The 20,831-nt window shown below is 30.7% G+C and overlaps 2 protein-coding genes and 1 non-coding gene across 5 annotated transcripts; 1 reads left to right on the top strand and 2 right to left on the bottom strand.

Annotated features, from left to right (window-relative positions):
- Positions 1-8,985: 8,985 nt before the first annotated feature.
- Trnak-uuu (transfer RNA lysine (anticodon UUU)) lies at positions 8,986-9,058 on the bottom strand. Its single transcript has one exon. It is a non-coding gene; the product is annotated as a tRNA-Lys (tRNA).
- A 389-nt stretch (positions 9,059-9,447) lies between these two features.
- LOC132939810 (MATH and LRR domain-containing protein PFE0570w) lies at positions 9,448-16,886 on the top strand. 3 transcript variants are annotated; one of them, XM_061007191.1, is made up of 5 exons: positions 9,448-9,982; positions 10,054-10,223; positions 10,310-10,446; positions 12,838-13,039; positions 13,123-16,886. In XM_061007191.1, exons 2-5 carry the CDS (start codon positions 10,066-10,068, stop codon positions 16,430-16,432), a joined length of 3,807 nt encoding a protein of 1,268 aa, XP_060863174.1. In that variant the 5' UTR covers positions 9,448-9,982; positions 10,054-10,065; the 3' UTR covers positions 16,433-16,886. The 3 variants fall into 3 exon arrangements, with proteins under 3 accessions (XP_060863174.1, XP_060863175.1, XP_060863173.1); XM_061007192.1 differs by having other exon boundaries at positions 9,448-9,775; XM_061007190.1 differs by having other exon boundaries at positions 9,448-10,223; positions 13,123-16,885.
- Positions 16,887-17,351: 465 nt separating this feature from the next.
- LOC132939814 (uncharacterized) lies at positions 17,352-20,701 on the bottom strand. The gene has a single exon (XM_061007197.1). The coding sequence runs from the start codon at positions 18,163-18,165 to the stop codon at positions 17,677-17,679; it is 489 nt and encodes a 162-aa protein (XP_060863180.1). The 5' UTR covers positions 18,166-20,701; the 3' UTR covers positions 17,352-17,676.
- Positions 20,702-20,831: the final 130 nt, after the last annotated feature.

The raw sequence follows: 20,831 nt of genomic DNA on the forward strand, positions 1-20,831 counted from the left end.
ATTGACATTTATATTATTAAACTTAAAGGTTAGAATATTACGAATATTATCTAGTAAGGCCGTAACCCTACTTATAATAATTAATAAGTAATAGATAATCAGTAATAATTAATATTCTACAGATAATTTTAAGTAGTTTAATTAAACTATAGAGTTATTAATAAAGTAATAAAGTAATAAAGTTATAAATAAAGTAAATACATATATTAAAATTTAAAATATTAATTTATATTCTGATTAAGGTACTGGTTTGTTATAGCCCCGTGGCGGTGAGTGAAAACTTTAAAGCCCCGCCGCGCCACTAAGGTTTGTTATAGCTCCGCGGCCCCTGCCATCCGTATAACAATAAATACATGATACATCGTATAGATTCCATAATAATATTTATATAATATAATTCGATGATAGATATATTGATATAATATTAAATCATTAAAATTAAAAAATGATAATAATAAATATATTGTATAAGTATAATTGTATAAAACAATGATAAATTAAAAAATGTTTAAAAATGTTTATGGTTTCTGTGATTCCCAAAATTCTGCTATACCTTTTAAGATGGTGTCAAACGGATCACTACATTGTTTAGTTTTGATCATCACATAAATTCTGCCATGTAAGAGTCTAAAAAATGTCTAACAGTTCCTCTACGTTTTTTGTTGCCCCATTTGGCCAACCATTCTCTGGACCACTGCACCACATTCTCTCGACATTTTGTGTGTGGGCTCCTGAGTTAGGGTCCACGAAATTTTATCTATGATTAACTTGATTATGTTGAAATCCATGTTGTTGCAAATTAGCATAAACTTTCCAGCTGTCAGAAAAAATTGTAGAACCATGTCTATTTTCTAATATATATCGGTTAATGATATGTATCAATGTAACTTCTAATCTATTTGGCACACTAACTATGAAATAGTTTTTGATTATTGATTATTAAGTACCTCATAGTAATTGTAAGTATTTTTCGTCGAATTATTTTATATTTATACTATGTATTTATTGTTATATGGATGGCGGGGCTCTAAAAAATCTGAGTGGCGGGGCTTTAAAGTTTTCACTCGCCGTGGCGGGGCTATAACAAACTAGTTCCTATTAATACAAATTATGACCATACTATAAGGGGGTTGGAGCATAACATATTTTAAGGAGTAATATTTAGGCAGTTTATATTACTGTATATTTGAACGTTGTCATTGTGTGAGTAGTGAATGAACATTAGTGTGTGTAATCCTTTATCTGGGCCATTATCGCGTTGTCGTACCACCACGATTTTAGATGCTATTTTAAATCGTGCGTACCACCGCGCACTGCCTTACTAACAGCTGTAATATGCGGGTATTCTCAAAACTTATTTATTACGATGATAATAACCAAAATAAACTATGTTTATTATTTATACATATTTTATCTACGTGTATTATAACTATCTTAGTTCATGATAATACTAATTATAATATGTTAAAAAATTAAAAGACACCAGAAAAAAATTTTAAACGATAGATCTATGTCAATTCGGTACTTGCTACCAAAATGACATTTACTTCGTTTGCGTTATTTTAGATTCTGAGCGAAGCGATAAATGTATTAATTTTACAATGATGTGTGTTTTTTTTTAAATTTTTTTATTTATTTTTTTATTTTTGTGTCTGTCATCACCTTTTAGGTTACAGTAAAAATATGAACAATATCATAGTCATGTGAATATAATATATAATTATTATTTATAATTTATATATTATATATATATTTTTTTATATCTAAAAGATAAATACCTATATCTAACAATAATGGTGTTTAAAAAAATTAACGCGCCCGAAATTCTTCTAATGCTGCGGGCTGACGAAAAAGATAAACAAACTATAGCTGGCTAGTAGGTAATACACGTCGTCTGGGAGATTTTCTCGGAGATCGGTCTCTGCGTTGAAATATTAATTGTATTTAGCTCAATACCAATTCTCAATAATCCGAACGTGCACGTACAAATTATCTTCACCCGAAAAATAAAATATGGCAACTAACTATTACAACATCGCACGCTACGCGGCAAACCTTAGAAGACATCGCAGTCAACAAAATGGAAGGCACTTACGCTGACGAAAGCGACGAATACCTCGTGCGTCTAGTACTTTTCTTCTGTCTGCCATTGATTCGGTCGCACTATACTGCAAGTGGCGACGATCAGACCCCGGCGTCGGATGGACAAAATCCGATTCTTGGAGGCGCAGATGGGAAGGAGTGTGACGAAAACGTCGAGGTGTTTCGAAAATTTCGGAAGCAGAAGAGGACCATTCCGTTTTGCAGGCGAACATTTGTGCGTCGTCGTCGTGTGGGGACGCGCCGTCCTCGGAGTCGGGGCCTGTCGATCCCACTCCGACTCCCGAGGGCGGTCCGCTCGACGACGTTTAGCGACCAGACGACGTGTTGGATGATGAGAACATCGAGCCGGCCAGGGGTATAGCTGTGAGGAATAGCTTTGGTGAGTTGTTCGGACGGCTGGTCGCTGGATACCCGGCGGCAGCACACCCGGAAACTGCGATCCACTTCGTCGTACGAGGTGGAAAGGCGTCAGACGCTTTTTCCGCGGTCTGTGCTGGCACCGACGAGAAGCCGTCCGCAGCTCGCCCCCGGGCTGAAGACGACGGACAGGATGACGGCGACGGAATGGAGGGGAGGATGCGAGAAAGAGCACGGACGGTGCGCGGCGGTAAGTCACCCGCGCACGTACTCCGACCACCCACGGCGCGACGGGTTTCGCTGGCGTAGCGCACTCGGTCGTCGTTGACGCGCGAGACCCTCTGGCGGCTCGGCGAGCGCCCGGCTGCAGTTACGGTCACGCGGAGCGGCGGCGACGGAAGACGGCGACGACACGGCGGCTATATTGTAGAGGTACCGGCGCGGGCAACGATTCCGCCCCGACTCGGTACGACGGCGATGGCAACTCGGTACTACGGTAGCGGCGGAGAATTTGGCACGGGGTGAGTGGTATGGAGATTTGCGTGCTAGGAACACGGGGACGTCAGCGGCGCTAGACTCGCGGAAACTTAACTGTTTCACAGGGTCTGGCGGTGCGCGACTTCACCGCGGCGGCGGAACGAAGACGCGGCCAAAGGGATAACGCCAGGGCGAAAATTACCGAGAGTCAAGGATCGCGCTGTGGTCCGCTGACTTTCGCATTTTCGCCCAGTGGTAATCCCACATCGGCCGTTTCGCTCGTCCCCACCGGTTCCGCAGCACAAAATCTCACTTCACTTGCTCCGCGTCTTGGTCTTCGCCGTCCGTCGGCCGAGTCGTCGCGCCGTCGACCGTCGACGCGCACGACATCGCGCTTTAGCCGCCGTCCGTTGCCGTCAACCGTAGTCGCTCCCATGGTCGTCTCGGTCTGGCCTCGCCGGCTGGGCAAGGTCGTCAAGCGGCCGAGCAAACGCGCCAGGGAAACTCGTCAACCCGCGGGACAGGTCGGAGAACGTGCAGAGGTGACCAGTGGCCAGCAACACTGCATTTCGGCACCAATCGCCATCTCGCATTCTCCCCCCCTTGTTTATTGTGTCTATCCTGTCCGTCGTATTTTTTTTTCTTTAAATTTTATTAAATTATTTCAAACTATTAAATTGTTCCGATATTATTTTTTCTTTTTTATTTATTTTCATAAACGCATAATATTGTGTAAAATATTATATTTATATTTTTTTTTTAGCTAATGTGCTATTTTTTTTCAAAATTGTTGTTCATACATTTTCTCACTTTTTTTGGTTTTAATTAATAAACATATTTTGATGTGAACAAAAAAAATATCTTTTTTTTGTCGTTTTGTCGAGTGTATAATCAATTTTTACAGATTTAACGACTAAAAAAATCGTTAAAATATATATTTTAAATAAAAAAACTCGTTAGTCGATTATGCAAAGTAATGACCGCGGACCTGCAGTATAAACGCTACACGGATATTATAATATGTTCCAATTTAAGCCATCGAACACTAAAAGCGACCAAAACTGCTGAATAAATCATATAATACCTAACGCGTTACACCAGCGGATACGACACAAACGACCAAAACCAATACAAGAATTGTAAATAATAATAATATAATATGTATATTATGTAGAACGTGCAAACGTCAATATAGTCGAATAGTTAGAACAAAATAATATTTAAAAAAATTCAAAATTGAATTTTTCATAGGTAAAATAATAGTGTAATTTTTATATAATATAATAGAGCTGCATGTCGAAAAATAATATTGTTTGAAAACTTTCCGGTTTAGGTTTGAACCATTAAATGTGATAAGGAGTGGTGATAACGCAGCGACGGCTACGCCGCCGCCGGGAGACCGCCCATCCGGGAAACGCGATTTTTTTCAATAGCCTTTTCCTTACGCTAGTTCAAAGATTATACCTAGTCGGAATCGGAGCACCACACGCCCACACGGGTCTCTGTTTTATATAGGTGGAGGATGGAGGATTTTACTTTTTATAATAAATAATTTTGGTATCGAAACTTTATACGCTTTTATAGCTAACTGTATACGTTGATAAGTACAATTTCTACTATCGTGACTCGGCGTGGCGCAGTGGCTGAAATCAATCACGCGACGTGATTAAGAGTAAGCAACGGCCGCTGCTACTAGGTCTCGGATGGATGACCATCTGGGTTCGTTGTGCGCAAAAACCTTGTCACACATACACGTGTTCCTAACCGACCGTACCAACAGTCCCAACCCTACTGCACCAACCCTACCAACCTTACAGGCTAATGACCTCAGTCGTCAAAGCCTTAAAATCTAATAAAATAAATTAAATAATTTCTTCTAATATTATCAAATACATTCACATACACTTCACTTAAAGGAAAATACATACAATCTTCCGACTCGGGACTCCACGTAGGAGGGAACCCGCCTAACCACCAGTACGATAGGCGTCGACAGCGCTCCCATTGCAGACCCCAGTGTTAATATGTCTTCCCAATATCATGAACTAAGATAGTTCATGCCAATACTAAATACACACGGCGTGATATCAAAGAATAGATTAAGGGGGCTCCGGCGTATCTTGTTTTGAGAGGACGCCCATAGAGTATTACTCTATGAGGACGCCACACTGAAATTTATCGTCTCCGTCTTACAAGTGCATAACATAGTAAATTTGCAAATTTACACTCAGCAGATAATGTAAGGCTCCGTTAATGCTCTACATATACTGTATATAATGTACGTTTTCTGTTATTCAGATACTCGGCATTAGCAAAACAGTATTTGAACTTCCGGTAAACAGTGAACTACGTAATTCTTAAAATAGTATTATCGTTTTGTTACATTTTTTTAATATATTTTTGAATACTTTTTAAAAGTATTTTTAACAAAGTTTAAATATACTTGTATTAAAATACCATAAAGTCCGTTTTATACATTTTATATGGTTTCTGTTTCTGGAATATTTTAAGAAAACTGAAAAACTAATAACTTTAAAATAGTTCCATATTAATAGTTAATACCACTTTTATTTAATTTTTTTCATTAAAATTTAATCAATTAGTTGAAATATATATCTGAATGCAAGATGAAATATGTGAACATGTACCTATTTATCTTTAAATAGTCAGACACGTTATAGTAATTGTTAAAATCTATGGTAAGTAGTAACATAATAGGTAGGTACCTATACTGATATAGTGATATGTACATTGTACAATATACATATATATATTATAATATTATAAAGCACAAACTTAAAAAAAATATTTGTATTTGTATTCAAATACTTCGTGAGTATTCATAAAATATATTTTTATAATAATAGTTTAAAAGTATTTTAAATACTTTTTTATTCGAATACATTTTCAAAAGTGTTTTTTACAAGACTGTATTGACCTCATTAAACGATGGCGGCGTCGTGGAAGAAATACGACAAAAGTAGTACTCGCGGCGTCGTCTGTCCAAACCTGAAAAAAAATTTTATTATACCTATAGTATAGTTGGTTTATAAACCAAATTATTAATGTTACTTAAAAATGTAGAGATGGCTGTTGTTTGATATTCTCTACTTCGCGATTCAAACTCGACTGCTGGCTATGCCAATAATTAACATTATTGTACTCTATATACGTTCCTGTGTTCTATTTACGTTTTACGTTTTTTTTTTTAACTTTTGTAAACATAAGTCTATAATTTGAGATTTATTTGTTTCAACTGTAGATTATACAACCGCATCATTTATTCCAATTGCATACTTTTAGATTCTGAGCGAAGCGATTTGATTTTACAATGATGTGTGTTTTTTTTTGTTTTTTTATTTTTTTTAAATTTTTTTTTTAAATTTATTTTTTTATTTTTGTGTCTGTCATCACCTTTTAGGACAGTAAAAGTGCTTGGATTTTCTTTAATAGTAACTTTTCTGATAGGAAAGTGAATCTAATTGGTACTTTGGGGGGACAAAAGTAAAAATTTCCCAGTAGTTTTCACAAGCGACGTGAAAAACAAAAGAAAAATTAAGGAAAAACGGGAATTTTTACGCAAAATCTGTTTTCGAGAAAATCGATTTTTTGTTTTTGGTTGTAACTCTAAAACAAATGACCGTAGGGACATGAAATTTTGACTAAATGTTTATATTAGCATTTTCTATAGACCATAAAATTTACAAAATATTTTGACTTTTTTTGAGCTGTTTACGGTCATTGTCAGTTTTCAATTTTTTTAGTTTTTTTTTCTATAAATATCAATAAAATTTTATCTGTTGAGTAAAAAAACTTGAAAATTTAATAGAAGGCTCCTAGGTTATTGTTTCAAAGGCAGATGAAAAAAATTAAAAATCCTTAGTCACAGTTTTTATTTATAAGCATTTAAAGTTCAAATTTTGACAAAATACTGAAAAATCATGAAAATTAGCAAATTATTTTGAGTTGAGAATTCATAAAAATTTTTCTTTTTAAATCTAAGATTTGAATTGTAATATGAGATTACTCATAAGTTTGTCTACCTTTATCAAAAAAAAAATGTCTAGAAGAAACTTAAATTAAATTTTTATGAGCGTCTGAAATTTATATTTTTACAACATTTGATATTCACTCGATTTCTCATGTAACAATTTTCTTATTTTCTTGTAATTAAAAAACGAATGACTGTAGATACTTGAAAATTTCACTGAATGTTTATATTAGCATTTTCTATACACCATAAAATATTGAAAATATTTTGACTCTTTTTGAGCTGTTTACGGACATTGTCAGTTTTCAATTTTTTTAGTTTTTTTTTCTATAAATATCAATAAATTTTTATTTGTTGGGTAAAAAAGCGTGAAAATTTAATATAAGGCATCTGATATATCGTTCTAATAGCAGTTGAAAAATATTAAAAATACATATGCACAATTTTATTTTAATTTAAAGTTCAAATGTTGACAACATTTATCAAATTTATAATTTATTAATTATTTTGTGGTTAAAAATTTATAAATTTTATAAATTTTTAACTTTTATGGCTAAGGATTGAAAATTTAAAACAAGGCTCCACGTAAATAGGTTATATATAAATTACTTTATTCACAATAATATCATCAATTAATATACTTGGAAAAATCATAGGCTGACTGACCGTTTTCGCTCAGAATCGTTTTTCTTATACAATGATATTATATCATTGAATTCAAATTTAACACCATCCATTACAGTGACCCACTTGTAACCTACTGTACAGCAGAGCGTCAGCCACTTATCCACCTTTTTTCGAATAAAATACCTATTATTTGAGAAAATAAATTTAATGAATAAAAGATGTTTGTAGAAACTAGAAATGTTATTTACCTTTTGGCGTCCTAATACAAAAATAACAATAATCTCTCCGTAAAATTTGTAAGTAATGAACCTTGAATTTGATAATAATAATTGTCATTTTTTTTAAATGTAGTAATTCATTATTTTTCAATACACAACATTTAATTATTTTGTTTTCTATTGCTTCTTTTGAAGATACACTTTTGGCACTAGAAGGACATTTTATTTCCACTAATCCATCATCTCCGATAAGTCCATCCGGAGAGGTAGCCAAGTATAATTGTTCACTATCTACACATAATCCCAATGGCTCAATTTTGACGCCCAAAATATTTGCTAATTGTTCTTTTGCCACGTCTTCGTGTTAAACTCCATACTTTGTTGATAAATTTCATTGAAACGTTCCGTATAATATTTGTATAAATTTGTATATGAATGGTATTAGGTACATAGGAAAACAGGTATTTTGTATTTTAGTTTTTGAGTCTATGAGCTACAAACAAGCATTTGAATACAAACAATAATTGGTAATCGTTTAGTATGTGACCTACCACCTACCGGACCACGTGACGTGACCTACCGTACTGCAGGGTATTAATTTAGTATAATATGACCTACTGGACTAAAAATTAATTTAAAAGCAGTCATATTTAAAATTATAAAATTATCTTAATAATTATTTAATTAATAAATTAGTAATACAAATATAAAATAATACAAGATTACATTTAACAATGTCAAAATCAGTCAAACAAAATATCAGTTAAAAAAAAATTATGAATACACAATATATAATAGGTATGTTATAGCCATATAGTAGGTCAAAACTATTAAAAAAATTTCATAGTATAAAAAAATGTATCTTACCTGTTACGTTTCCCGTATATAATATGGATAATCATCTTGGTAGGACACATACTAAACTCGATTCTCACTCGGTAGGTTCTTATACTAAACAAATAGGTACCCAATATAATTAACTATTGTTTTTAATTATTATATAAATGTGTTATGTTACTGCTTAACTGCAGCAGTACCGACTATACTTATTATCAAAATTATTTACCTCTGGTAGTATTTACCTGTTTAATATTGTATTTATTGTACACACATTTAATAAATAATTTTTGAAAGCCAATCGGCCATTTTAAAGCTAATAAATTCCACATTAATAAAGCAAAACTATATTACAATAATTCTGAAAAAAAAATTCGCCCGGACAGGGGCTCGAACCCTGGACCCTTAGGTTAAAAGCCTAATGCTCTACCGACTGAGCTATCTGGGCTTACGATAACATACGGATTTATCAATAGATTTCAATAAAATGTACATTTTAACAGAACGTTATGGGCGGTTCACACTACACCGTGTCGTGTAAAATAATCACGGCTACCACAGTTACCAAACGATACCGCATAGTTGAATATATTCAACTTTTGACCGTGTGGTTACATTTATGATCTGAAAAGTGATAATTATAAATAAAAAACAAATGAATAATTTTAATTTACGAAGTTGAATATATTCAGCTATGGTATCGTGTGATTATTTACACGACACGGTGTAGTGTGAACCCGGCTTTATTCTGTGGTTGTACCACGGTTCACGGTTGAACCTTGATATTAAATATATTATATACATATTAGAAGAAGATAATATGGTGTGTGAAATATTACAAATAAAAAATGCTCATAGGTATGAACATGTTGTATGGCATATATCTTGAAAATTGAAATACCCGATATACAATTTTCAATCTTTTCCTACATTATTGCCGTCTGGTATTTCTCTGTGATGCCGCTCAGCCAGACAGACAGTATCGGATGTGTTGTGTTTTTTTTTTCTTTTATGGTTTATATAAGATAAAATGATATCATTTCACGCGCCAATAGTATTATTTTTTTATCTTTTCAACATGTGAAATTGTGTATGTGATATTCATTCTGTGGTGATACTGTGAAATGTAATGCGATGCGACTCCTATTTATTAAGATAATAATAGGTAATATCTACTATACTCTACTCTACTTATAGTATTATTGAGTTGCCCATTCATAATTTTGATATAATATGTTGCTGTTAGGCGTTATTCCTTATTTTTAGTTGTAATTACATGCGCTTCTGTAAATCTACTGATAACATACATCGGTATAGCTCTGGGTTACCAGTGCCCATACGATTATTCGAATAGCTAGTATTTAGTACCGAGGTACTTGTTAATGTTTTCTGTTGTGTGTCCGTTTGAAGCTATATTCTTTAGATTTTGAAATGTGTTCGTAGTATTGTTTAAAAATGATGGATCCTAATAATTTACCACACCATGTGTACCTGCACAAAGACCACAAGTACAGATTGAAATTGGGATTTTACGCAGCGCCCAGCAATCCCAAAGCGTTTTCTAAGGCTATTAGAGATGAACTTCACAAATTAAGGTTTACATACTGTTCTGAGTAAGTTGAAAGTTCATATTGTTGTATGTTATCTTATTTTTACATGCGGTTAATTTTTAATTATTACTTGTGTTAATTTTTTGTAGTTTAAATGGACTGATTATGGGATTTGGTAAAATAAGTTCAAACGAACTTATTCCAGCTGATATTAGACATTGCATCAATGTAGTTGTCAATGTTGATGTATATATATTCAAACCTCCAGTTGGATCTATAATAGAAGGCAAGTCTTAAAAACGTAGAGTTCAGACATAATTATAAATTGTGAATTAGTCAGTTGGTACCTTGAAGTAGTAACCTTGAATATGATACCTAGGTACTAATATATTTGGGTGCAAATGATTCAAGTATGAACCCCTGTTTGCTGATTTGAATGTAAACCATCTAGTACCTATCAGTTTTAAATTCAAAATAATATGTTTCTTATACAGTAATAGTAGGTACCTATTCTCTTACATCTTTGTAGTTACTAGAAAGTTTACTTTATTTATATAAAATTACAGAAGTTAAACTTAAACATGTTAACCATGCCTTAAAAGGTTTTCTAGGTATTAAAGATTTTATTTTATGCTATTCATCAAATCTTAAAAGGTTTTCAATAATTAAATTAGAAATAATATTGTTATCATTAAATATAATTTTAGTGTAGTAACATGCAGCTAAATAAGTTTCTCTTTTTTCTAATAGTTATGCATTGTTTTTTTATTATGGATACAAGCTTTTTATGCATATAAGCCATAAACATATGAGCATATATTTCAGTATCTCTCACATTTAGTCTCTCCCTGTCAGGGATGGATAGGTAGTATTTATGTTACAGGGAAATATTTAATGGCGTCCCCAAACTGAAAAAAAATTTGGTTGCTTTGCTCGCATCAGATATTTAATCTAACGCCTTTACCTACAAATAAAATGTTTCGTGCGAAAACTTATTTTTTGTTTGGTTGGGGGCTGGGGAAACGGCATATGAGGAAAAATTTTTTTGTTGTATAAGGGATTTTTGAAAAATTTGTACAAATTCCGTTCTAAATATCGGCATAGAAGTTTCACATAAATAAGTAGGTTTAGAAATAGGGATGAGGGCGGAGAAATGTTTCTATAGCCCCCCACCCTATTTCTCATATAATTTCGAAAAAAATTTGTACAAGTTCGTACAAATTCCATACTAAATATCGGCACAAAAATAATTGCAAAAACACAATATGGTAACACAATAAAAATTTAAAATACCATGTTAAAGATCCGTTAGCAAATTCTTGACTTGTCGTGGTATTATTATATTGTTAAAAATAACAGTAAGTAATAATAATTTATATAAAAATATGAATAGTTTTAAATTCAAACTATTCCTATTTGGTGAAAATTTTATTCTGCAAAAAAACAATGTGTAGTCCCGAGTGGGCTCCCCAACATAAACATAGACGAGGACCTACAGGGAAAATCCCTTTTTCTCTATGTGCCTATCCACCCCTGCTCTCCTGTTGTTTTGTTCGTTTTAAGATGTGAATTGTATTTTGTTTTGGTAAATATAGTAAAATGGGTAAAAAAATATATTTATTATCCTATAACAATTTGGTTTCATTGTTCCTGAATTTGGATTTAAGTATATTCATTTTTTATCAATTTATTTAGTACAAATCTTATTGTTAAATTATAGGTAGGAATATATATTTTGGTAGTTTAAATTTTATAAAAAGTATTACTTAAACCATATAAAATAACAGTAAATAATAAATAATATCAAATTAAAATAACGTAATAAAAATGTACAGATTTATATATAGTATTAGTTTTAACTTTAAAATATTTTAGCTTTTGGGCTGGATCACATGTTTTTGTTTTTCTGGCCGATTTTTCGTTAGGTTTTTCTTTTTATATTTTCTTATTAACAAAAACATATTTATGATTCATGGATTTTCCTTGTTGAGGAAAAATATTGAGTAGCGTTTTTAACTATAGAACTAAGGCAACATATTTTGATGGAGCCTTTATCAAAACATTAAAAACAAATAAATCTGAATACTATATTTTTAACAATGTTAACTGATTATTATTAAAAGCGGATTAATTACTTGAAAAAATAGTTATTACCTACCACTAAAAAAAGCTGACGATAGGATTAATTGAAAATAGCCCACTGAGATTTCCGTTTTTTGAGTGAACCAAATATATACACCGGGCTATTATTTTAGGAATTTTAGTTTCTACTACCTAACATATTTGCATTATAATTATTTCTGGAAAAGTCAACAACCCAAAGAACATAAGCAGCTTACCAAAAAAAAATGTTGGTATCTACTAACTAGCCTACCACTGAACTGATCTGATGTAGGTATTAAGAACAATTCATTTAACTATTTAAGTATAGCGATGAATAAAATATTAATTCTAAATATTTAATTTTAAATAAAATATATGGTATTTTATTTTTTTTGATACCAAGAATATCTTTGAAAAAAATTGTTCATTTAAAATATACTTATACAGTTTTAATTTAAGTGGTCAGTGGTCATATAGAATTTTTAATAGTAATAGTTTGATAGATTTTATGGTATGAATTTACCAGTCTATTATTGTGTTTATTCTTAATCATTTAGTTGATTTTTTTTTTTAGCTGTAGTAAATCAAACTAGTGATAACCATGTCAGTTGTTTGGTGCACAATTTGTTCAACGTTTCAATAGTACGACCTGAAAATAAACCGTGTGACCAGTGGTCAGGATCTAAAATTAAAAAGGACGATAAGATTGATGTTAAAGTTTTATCTTTTGATCTCACAAAAAAACTTCCTCATATTACAGGCGAAATAATTAAAAAGTAATTTCAAACTTAATTTTGTTGTAACATTAAAATGAAACATAATTATTCTAATTATTTATCTATTTTGTTTTAAATTGCAGGAATGATGATTGTTATGATCCTAAAAATATAAAAAATAGTTCTTTTACGAAATCGTCATCCTCAAAAAATATTGTAAGTGATTTTACTAAATCTTTTAATAAGAGTACTGCAAGTCTTTCAACATATTCATCAAATGATTCTGAATGTTCAGATGAACAGAACAATATGATAACTGAGTCTAAAATATGTGCCGATGAATCTACAAAAGTATCACCATTATTAATTAATACCACTATTAAACAGGTACAAAAAGAAGACACTGCAGTTAGTATTTCAACATATTCATCAAATGATTCTGAATATTCAGATGAACAGAACAATATAATAACTGAGTCTAAAATTTGTGCCGATGAATCTATTAAAATATCACCATTATCAATTAATACTACTATTAAACATGCACAAAAAGAAGATACAGCAGTTAGTTCTTCAATACTTTCATCAAGTGATTCTGAATCTTCTGCTGAAATTAACAATATGATAACTAGCTCTAAAATATGTGAAGATAAGACTACTAAAAAATCACCTGTATCAACTAATACGACCATTCAACATCAGGATACTGCTGATAGTTCTTCAGAATTGTCATCATTTAACTCTGAATTTTCAACTAAAATTAAAGTTGAATTAACCAATTTTGAAGAGTGCGATAAAAATAAATCTTCTAGAACATCATCACGTATTCGTGCCAATATTAACAATACTAAGCACATTGAAAGTCCATTATATAGTTCTACTCCTATTTTAAATTCTGAACATTCTGTAAATAGTATCAATTTAATCAGAAACAAGCAACTAAAACAATTAAAAAAACATTTGGCTAAAAATAGTACTGAAAAACAAAAATCATTGGCTGCTGTTAAAGTACCTAATCAGTTTGCTAAGGATAAATTTTTTAAATCTCTAAATATTTTACAAAATATTAAAAATAATGATAACAATGATCCACTTGAAGTACTTGCTGCTTCGGTCAATACTCAAGATAATTTGGGTAGTCCTAATAAAATAAGTCACCATAGTAACCTCCAAGGTGATTCTGGTTTAAGTGATAGTGAACATAAAAATATTTCAGTTCATAATTCATTTTCAAGAAAATCTGAAAAATCTACAAAAACAACTAAAAAGCATCGAAAATCAAATGAAATTGTAGATGCAATTTTAAACTCAATAAGTTTAAATGGGATGAAATCTAATGCTAATATTACCAAACATTTGGTTGATTCTAATAATGAATGTAGTAATGATGAAAAAGAAGAAAAAACTATATATACTCAACATAAACATAATTTAGATGAAGGATTACTTATTAATCGCAAACATTGCTATGAATCAGCAGTTAAAAATTCTTTGACATTAAATTTGAGTACTAAGAATATTAGAAAAGAAGATACTCCCCAAAAGAAAAATACAGATGACAATGAAAACCAAATTAAAAATAAAGTATCTAAAAAATGTTCAAATGTTACATTATCCATGATATCCGATTCAGATAGTAATTGTAGTAAAGATCTTAAATCATTTGTAAAAGATTTAAGCCGTACTACTCATTTTAATAAAGAAATTGAAAATGACACTAGTAGCTCTGATGATGAAATTTATTCAAAACTTAGACAAAATATATCAAAAACACAAATAAATACAAACCATTATAATGAAAAACCTAAAAGTCAATCACTTGATTATAATAACGTATATTTTAGTACTGATGAGAGTGATTCGTCTTCCAAACTTTTTTGTAATACATCTAAGTTGTCTTCAAAGTTAATTAAATCAAATGTAACAAATATATTAGAAACTGATGTTTGTAACAAAAGCAATGACAATAATTTGTTATTAAACAAAAAAACATTTAAAAAAGAAAAAAAAAAAAAAGAAGTAAATGAAAAATCTGCACCTCCTCAATTGACCAGTAAAATTGTTAATAAAATGGACATTATTAAACACATTTTGGACAAAGATTCTAGTAGTGGTAGTGAAGTTACAACTCTTAAAAAAAAAACTAGTGATGAGAAAAGGAAAAAAGGAAAAGTTTCTAGAAAAATATCATCTTTAAATGTATCAAAATTAAATGAAAATGATGGGTTATTAAATAAAAACATCTCAAACCCATTTTTAAAAAAATACACTGAAAATATAACAAGCTCAAGTTCTGATGATGAAACATTTGTTTTAAATTTAATGAAATCAAAAAAATCATCAGACAAAAAAAAAATTCAATTTGTAAATGATGAAGAGAAAAAAAATATTTTAATAAATAAAGTGTTGACTTCTATAAAACGTAAAAATAAAAAACAAATTTTACCTGTTTCACAGAATAATTCAAAAGCATCTGAAAGTAAAAAAAAACTTTTTGAAAATGACAAAATAACAAAAGATAAACCTATAGTTAAAACTAAAAATAAAAAAGATATTCTTAATATCTTAAAAAATTCTATCGGAGAACCAAAACCTAATGTGCCAAATTTTAATATTTCCCAAAAAGTTGACTCATCTCAATTAAATATTCAACCTTCATCCAATGAGAGTACCGATGAAGAAAATGATGTTATAAAAAAAATTTTGAGAAAACGAAAACTTAAAAAAACTAAAAAAGCTTATGTACCAGAGCAATCTATGCAAATTAATATTTCAACAAAATCAAACAAACAGAATGAAATCAAAGAAAAATTGCACACAAAATCAAAATCCCAAAATGTATCAATGGCAGATGAAGTAAAGAGTAATGATATAAAAAAAAAAAAAAAGAGACCAAGAGAAACTAAAAATAACCTTGTAGATTCTATAATAAATGCTTTAGAAAATCCAAGTGATCATGCCCCATCTAAAAAGAAAAAAAAAGATCATAATTTGACTATTGAAGAATCACATGATTCTAAAGATAAAAATTCTGTTGGTAATTTATCCGAGGTTAAAATGAAGAAAAAGAAAAAATCCAAACATAAAGACAATATTAGCTTAGTTGATTTAATTTTAAAAGATAATAAAAAAAAAACTAATGATTCATTTTTTGAATCTTTGCCAAAAAATATTGAAGCAAAAGTAGACAATACACTTTTAAAAGTTTCAAAAAAAAAAAAAAGAAAAAGTGATACTGTTTTCTATGAAACACCAAGTACTATTGCTGATAAATCAAGTAAAATAATTGATAAACTGGAAGATAATAATGTAAAACTTAAAAATGCGGGATCAAGTAAGAAAAAAACTCAAAAACTTTTGGAAAGTCAAATGAAAAATTTCATGTTAACTCAAGATAATACACATTTGGATAATTTGTATGATTCACTAAACATGCATTTGATTCAATCTTAAGTTTTAACAATTTTTATGATTAATTAACTAACCTTATGTTTTATATGTAAAGTTAAATATTTTATTTGCATGTAATTTTTAAATATTGAATAATTATTTTATTAAAATAAATTAAAAGGATGAAAAAAATATGTTTTTTTTTATGTATTTATTTATTTATTTATTACTCTATAATTTACAATAAGTTAGTTTTGTAGTTTTGAATTTATCACAGAATAAATAATAATATATTTTGTTTGTATTATATTTTATAGTTTTATAAATCAGAACTGATTTTATATGTAATTGTATGTATTATATAAGATTTATAACCAGGATAATAGTTATGTACTATTAAAATATGTATTCTGATGAAGGAACTCAAGATTCCACCCGTGCAAATGTTTAAATACTCATATTGAATTATACTTAATTAATCATCACATTTTAATACAGAGTTGCACTCAATATAAATGTATAATATTATACATTATACATCATACTCAATTGTAATTTGTAATAGTTGTACTATATTATATCTTGTTGCAATCAATTAAATAATTTTTTTTTAAATTCAAACAAAAAAATTGTATGAAATAATTACATAAACTTATCCTAATCAAATAAATACATAATATATGGAAACTTCTACCAAATATTAGGTGTATTGATACACTGCGTGGTCATGTTTTTGAATTTGGCTGTGATAAATCCCTCTTCATAATTCGTATTGTGATGTCAATACTGGGTTCAGGGGACAAACATGTTCAAAATGTGTCAATAGTAGGTACTAGTGAACTTGTAAATACAGATCATACAATTTATTATTTATAATCCCAGTTAATTTAAATATTCAAATTTCAAAGGAATTATAATATTTGATAACAAAAAACCACTATAATTTATTACATTGTTGAAAAATATAATTAGGTAGTTGCCACTATACAAACATACAATAAAAATATTTATTAAAAAAATTAGTGTAGAGTAAACGCTAAACATCATAATTGTCTTTTAAAGGTTTTAGTGATAAAAAAGGTGATATAATATGATTAATTTAAGTATAAAACACTAGATGGGTATAGGCCCAGTATAGGTAAATATTGTACGGTAAATACTAAAGAGTTGACTGCGTGAGTCGGAGTACCATCCGAGTACGTCCCATAGTAAAGTATATTATATCCATGTGGCCATGTCCCGTGACCATTGACCATGTAATTATTACTTATAATTATATAAACGTCTAGAACCACCATGCACGTCAATCACCTACGGTTTCGAAATGTGACGATTGGTAGAAAGAACAGACACACGGTCCTATAGAAATCCCATGAAAAGACACGTCCGACATAAGCGACGCACTGTTCCGCGAACGTGTTTGGGCGACTCGGGGCCGACGGATTCTTCTCATCAGCACCGGATAACAATTTTCCGCGGTCCCGCGCCTCCTCATCGGCCTTGGTCAGTTCAGATGTAGGCATCGCGTTCACAACGCCGTCGCAATCCATTTCTATGCAAAACGACGGCCACTCGCCGGAAAACTGTTTTCCGTACGCCACCAAGTTGACGTCCTGCGGCATCGACTGGAATGTCCATCGTCCACTCAATCGATCCAGCGGCCGCCCGCAAACCGTCGACGACGGTTGCTGCACTGCCAAGTCGAGCGTGTCCGCTATTGTTGACGATGAGCAATGAATTCCGACTGTTTCTAAAATCTCCGAACGCCGACTGTTGCCAAGGTTGACGCCGTCCATTATTTTATATTACCGTCAGATTTAACACGTCGATTCGAATGATAATTTGACGTGTATAAGTTAGTAAGTAAAGGTACCTATTTAATAATTTATTATGACGTTATGTGTTCAGGGATGCGAAAAGTATATGATATATTATAATATATCTGCAACATTCAACGATGAATAATTATAATCCGATACGGCGATACCTACTCACCGATTGAAATTCGCATTGGTTAAAAAACACTGGGCCTATAACCTATGCATATATTGGTATACATAATTACAATTTATTGTAGGTACGAGATCGGAAAAACAAGACGATTATTGTGACATACAAATTATCTTTTATATTGAATATTGCGTGACAGACGTAAAAGTACAATGCAATAATTATAAATTATTTATATTATTATTTTACAGACAATTTAAAATAACGATTATAATTGTCGTTTTTTTATTATACCACGGAGTTATATGTTACACTATATGTCTATATAATATGTGCATAGACCATCTATGTGTATCGAGTATTTATTTTCTAATCGCTATGAACGTGTATAATATAGTTCTATACAACTACTATATAAATAAACCTTTGACCTTTCTATTATAATAATGACTAAATTGACATCATCGATGACCAATAAAACGTTTAAAATTATTCTAGTAATCAGTCATCTTCTTTCGATTGGTATCCACGTTATTTCTGATACACATCAGTATATCATAATATAATACCTATTTACAGAAGTATAGTCGTATAATGTATACACTATACACGCAGTAATGCATCCATTTGTTATAACCCCCGCCCCCCACCTCAAAAATGGTTAAATATTAAAAAAAAACCACTCGAGGAGTGTCCTGTTGTGATACAAACTTCTGTTTTTCAAATAAGAAACACCCTTTTTTACCGTAAATTATTTAGTGGATATTTTTTGAAAATTTTGATTTTCCCTATTCAAAATTTGGACGAATAGTTTCACAGTTGTTAAAATGTTTATTCGAAGGGTATAATACTCCTTAAAAGTAGTTGTGCAAAAGTTTAAGACAGATATAATATTGGATCTGGTATTTATATAATACTAGGACCATTTTTACAAATTATTAATGTTGATAATTTAATATTAATCACCAACATTTTTAAATCACCATCGATCCCATATCTTCCAAACCCAATAATTTATTATATTTATTGAAATATTTTGAAATTTATTCTATCTTTACACTTAAAAAAGCCAAAAAAAAATATTTATTTCAAATTCAAATAGTTTTTAAGTAAAAATTTTCCTACCAGAAAATATGCAGAAGTAGAAATTTGAAGCATTTTTACTGCCCCAAAAGGTGATGACAAAAAAAAAACACACATCATTGTAAAATCAATAACGTTTATCGCTCGGCTCAAAATCTAAAAATATTTTCAACTATACCTGTAGAATGTTGTCCTATAAGTCTATAAAAATCGAAACGAAGATGTTTGAAGAAGTTTGACGGGACTCAGTTAGTATTATATTTTTAATTTCAATTTCCCGGGACTCCATTAGTACTTAGCATAGATAATATATATATAGTATATATTATTTATGGTATTTAGTACCTATGTAGGTACCTAACCTAGATTAACCGTGGTCCACGATCCGTAGACTCAATTCGCTCTATGGTAAGGTCTAGTTGGCAAGCCATGATTTGTCCTTCGGGACGGTCTTAAGTCTTTAGGTAATATACACACGTGTCACGTGTGTATATTGTATTATTATTCTGTATAAACAAAAGGAACGGATGTAATAGGTATAACCTATTTAAATATGTTATTTAACCTATTTAACAAGCCTGGAGTATTACAATCACTCTTAGGACGCCAGTTTAACCAAATACAAACCGCTCACCTTGAAATAGACAGTCAAGATAAGGAACAAGTACCAATTACTATTTAAGTACATATACAAATAATGAAAGACTTAGTAATAGTAAATACTGATACATTAGTATATACTGTTTATCAATAACCATTATTTTACTGCACGGCGATTCAATGTTATCTATACTTTTATTACTTTATAATAACTAAAATTGTTCAAAAAACGATTAATAAAAATAAAAATATTGTTTGTATGCTGCTTATTTGATTACAAAAAATCATGATGGTAACATAAACGTAGTATGCTACTCGATATTATCCATTTTGAAGAAAATGTATGAATCATATAAATTAAATCATGTATATTAAAATTATTAATAAATAACCATTAATTGTATACGAATCACGTCTCCGCCGTTTCGTCCCCATCAAATAAACCAGTCCACGAACGTTTGGTCCCCCGGTATTTTAAATCACTAAATTAAAATCGCCGCGAGGAAGCTAGTGGTTTTACAATGGTGTTTATTTTTTTTTCCTGTATAAAAAATTTCTATCAGAAGGAGTGCTTCGATTTCAACATATAGTATCTTATCTTTTAGCAAATTGGATCAAGATGGTACTTTAAATAGGTCATTTTTCGATTTTTTCAATAGTTATTTAATGCCACGTGAAAAACCACCGACAAATTACGAAAAATCGCTAAAAACGGGATTTTAATTTCTAATGCTTTGTTTATCACCATAGAAACGAATAAAAAATAATAATATTATATTAATATTAATTCAACTTACGCAGGCTATAACAATAACAATATAAAATATCC

Source organism: Metopolophium dirhodum, chromosome 2 (assembly GCF_019925205.1).
Source record: "Metopolophium dirhodum isolate CAU chromosome 2, ASM1992520v1, whole genome shotgun sequence".
In the NCBI taxonomy this organism is placed as follows: domain Eukaryota; kingdom Metazoa; phylum Arthropoda; class Insecta; order Hemiptera; family Aphididae; genus Metopolophium; species Metopolophium dirhodum.

Bases quoted from the DNA above. Each gene is read 5' to 3' on its own strand.
- LOC132939810 (XM_061007191.1), top strand. From the start codon at position 10,066: ATGATGGATCCTAATAATTTACCACACCATGTGTACCTGCACAAAGAC. The intron at 10,447-12,837 runs GCAAGTCTTAAA...TTTTTTTTTTAG, and splicing joins AGTTGGATCTATAATAGAAG to CTGTAGTAAATCAAACTAGT. The intron at 13,040-13,122 runs GTAATTTCAAAC...TTTAAATTGCAG, and splicing joins ACAGGCGAAATAATTAAAAA to GAATGATGATTGTTATGATC.
- LOC132939814 (XM_061007197.1), bottom strand. From the start codon at position 18,165: ATGGACGGCGTCAACCTTGGCAACAGTCGGCGTTCGGAGATTTTAGAA.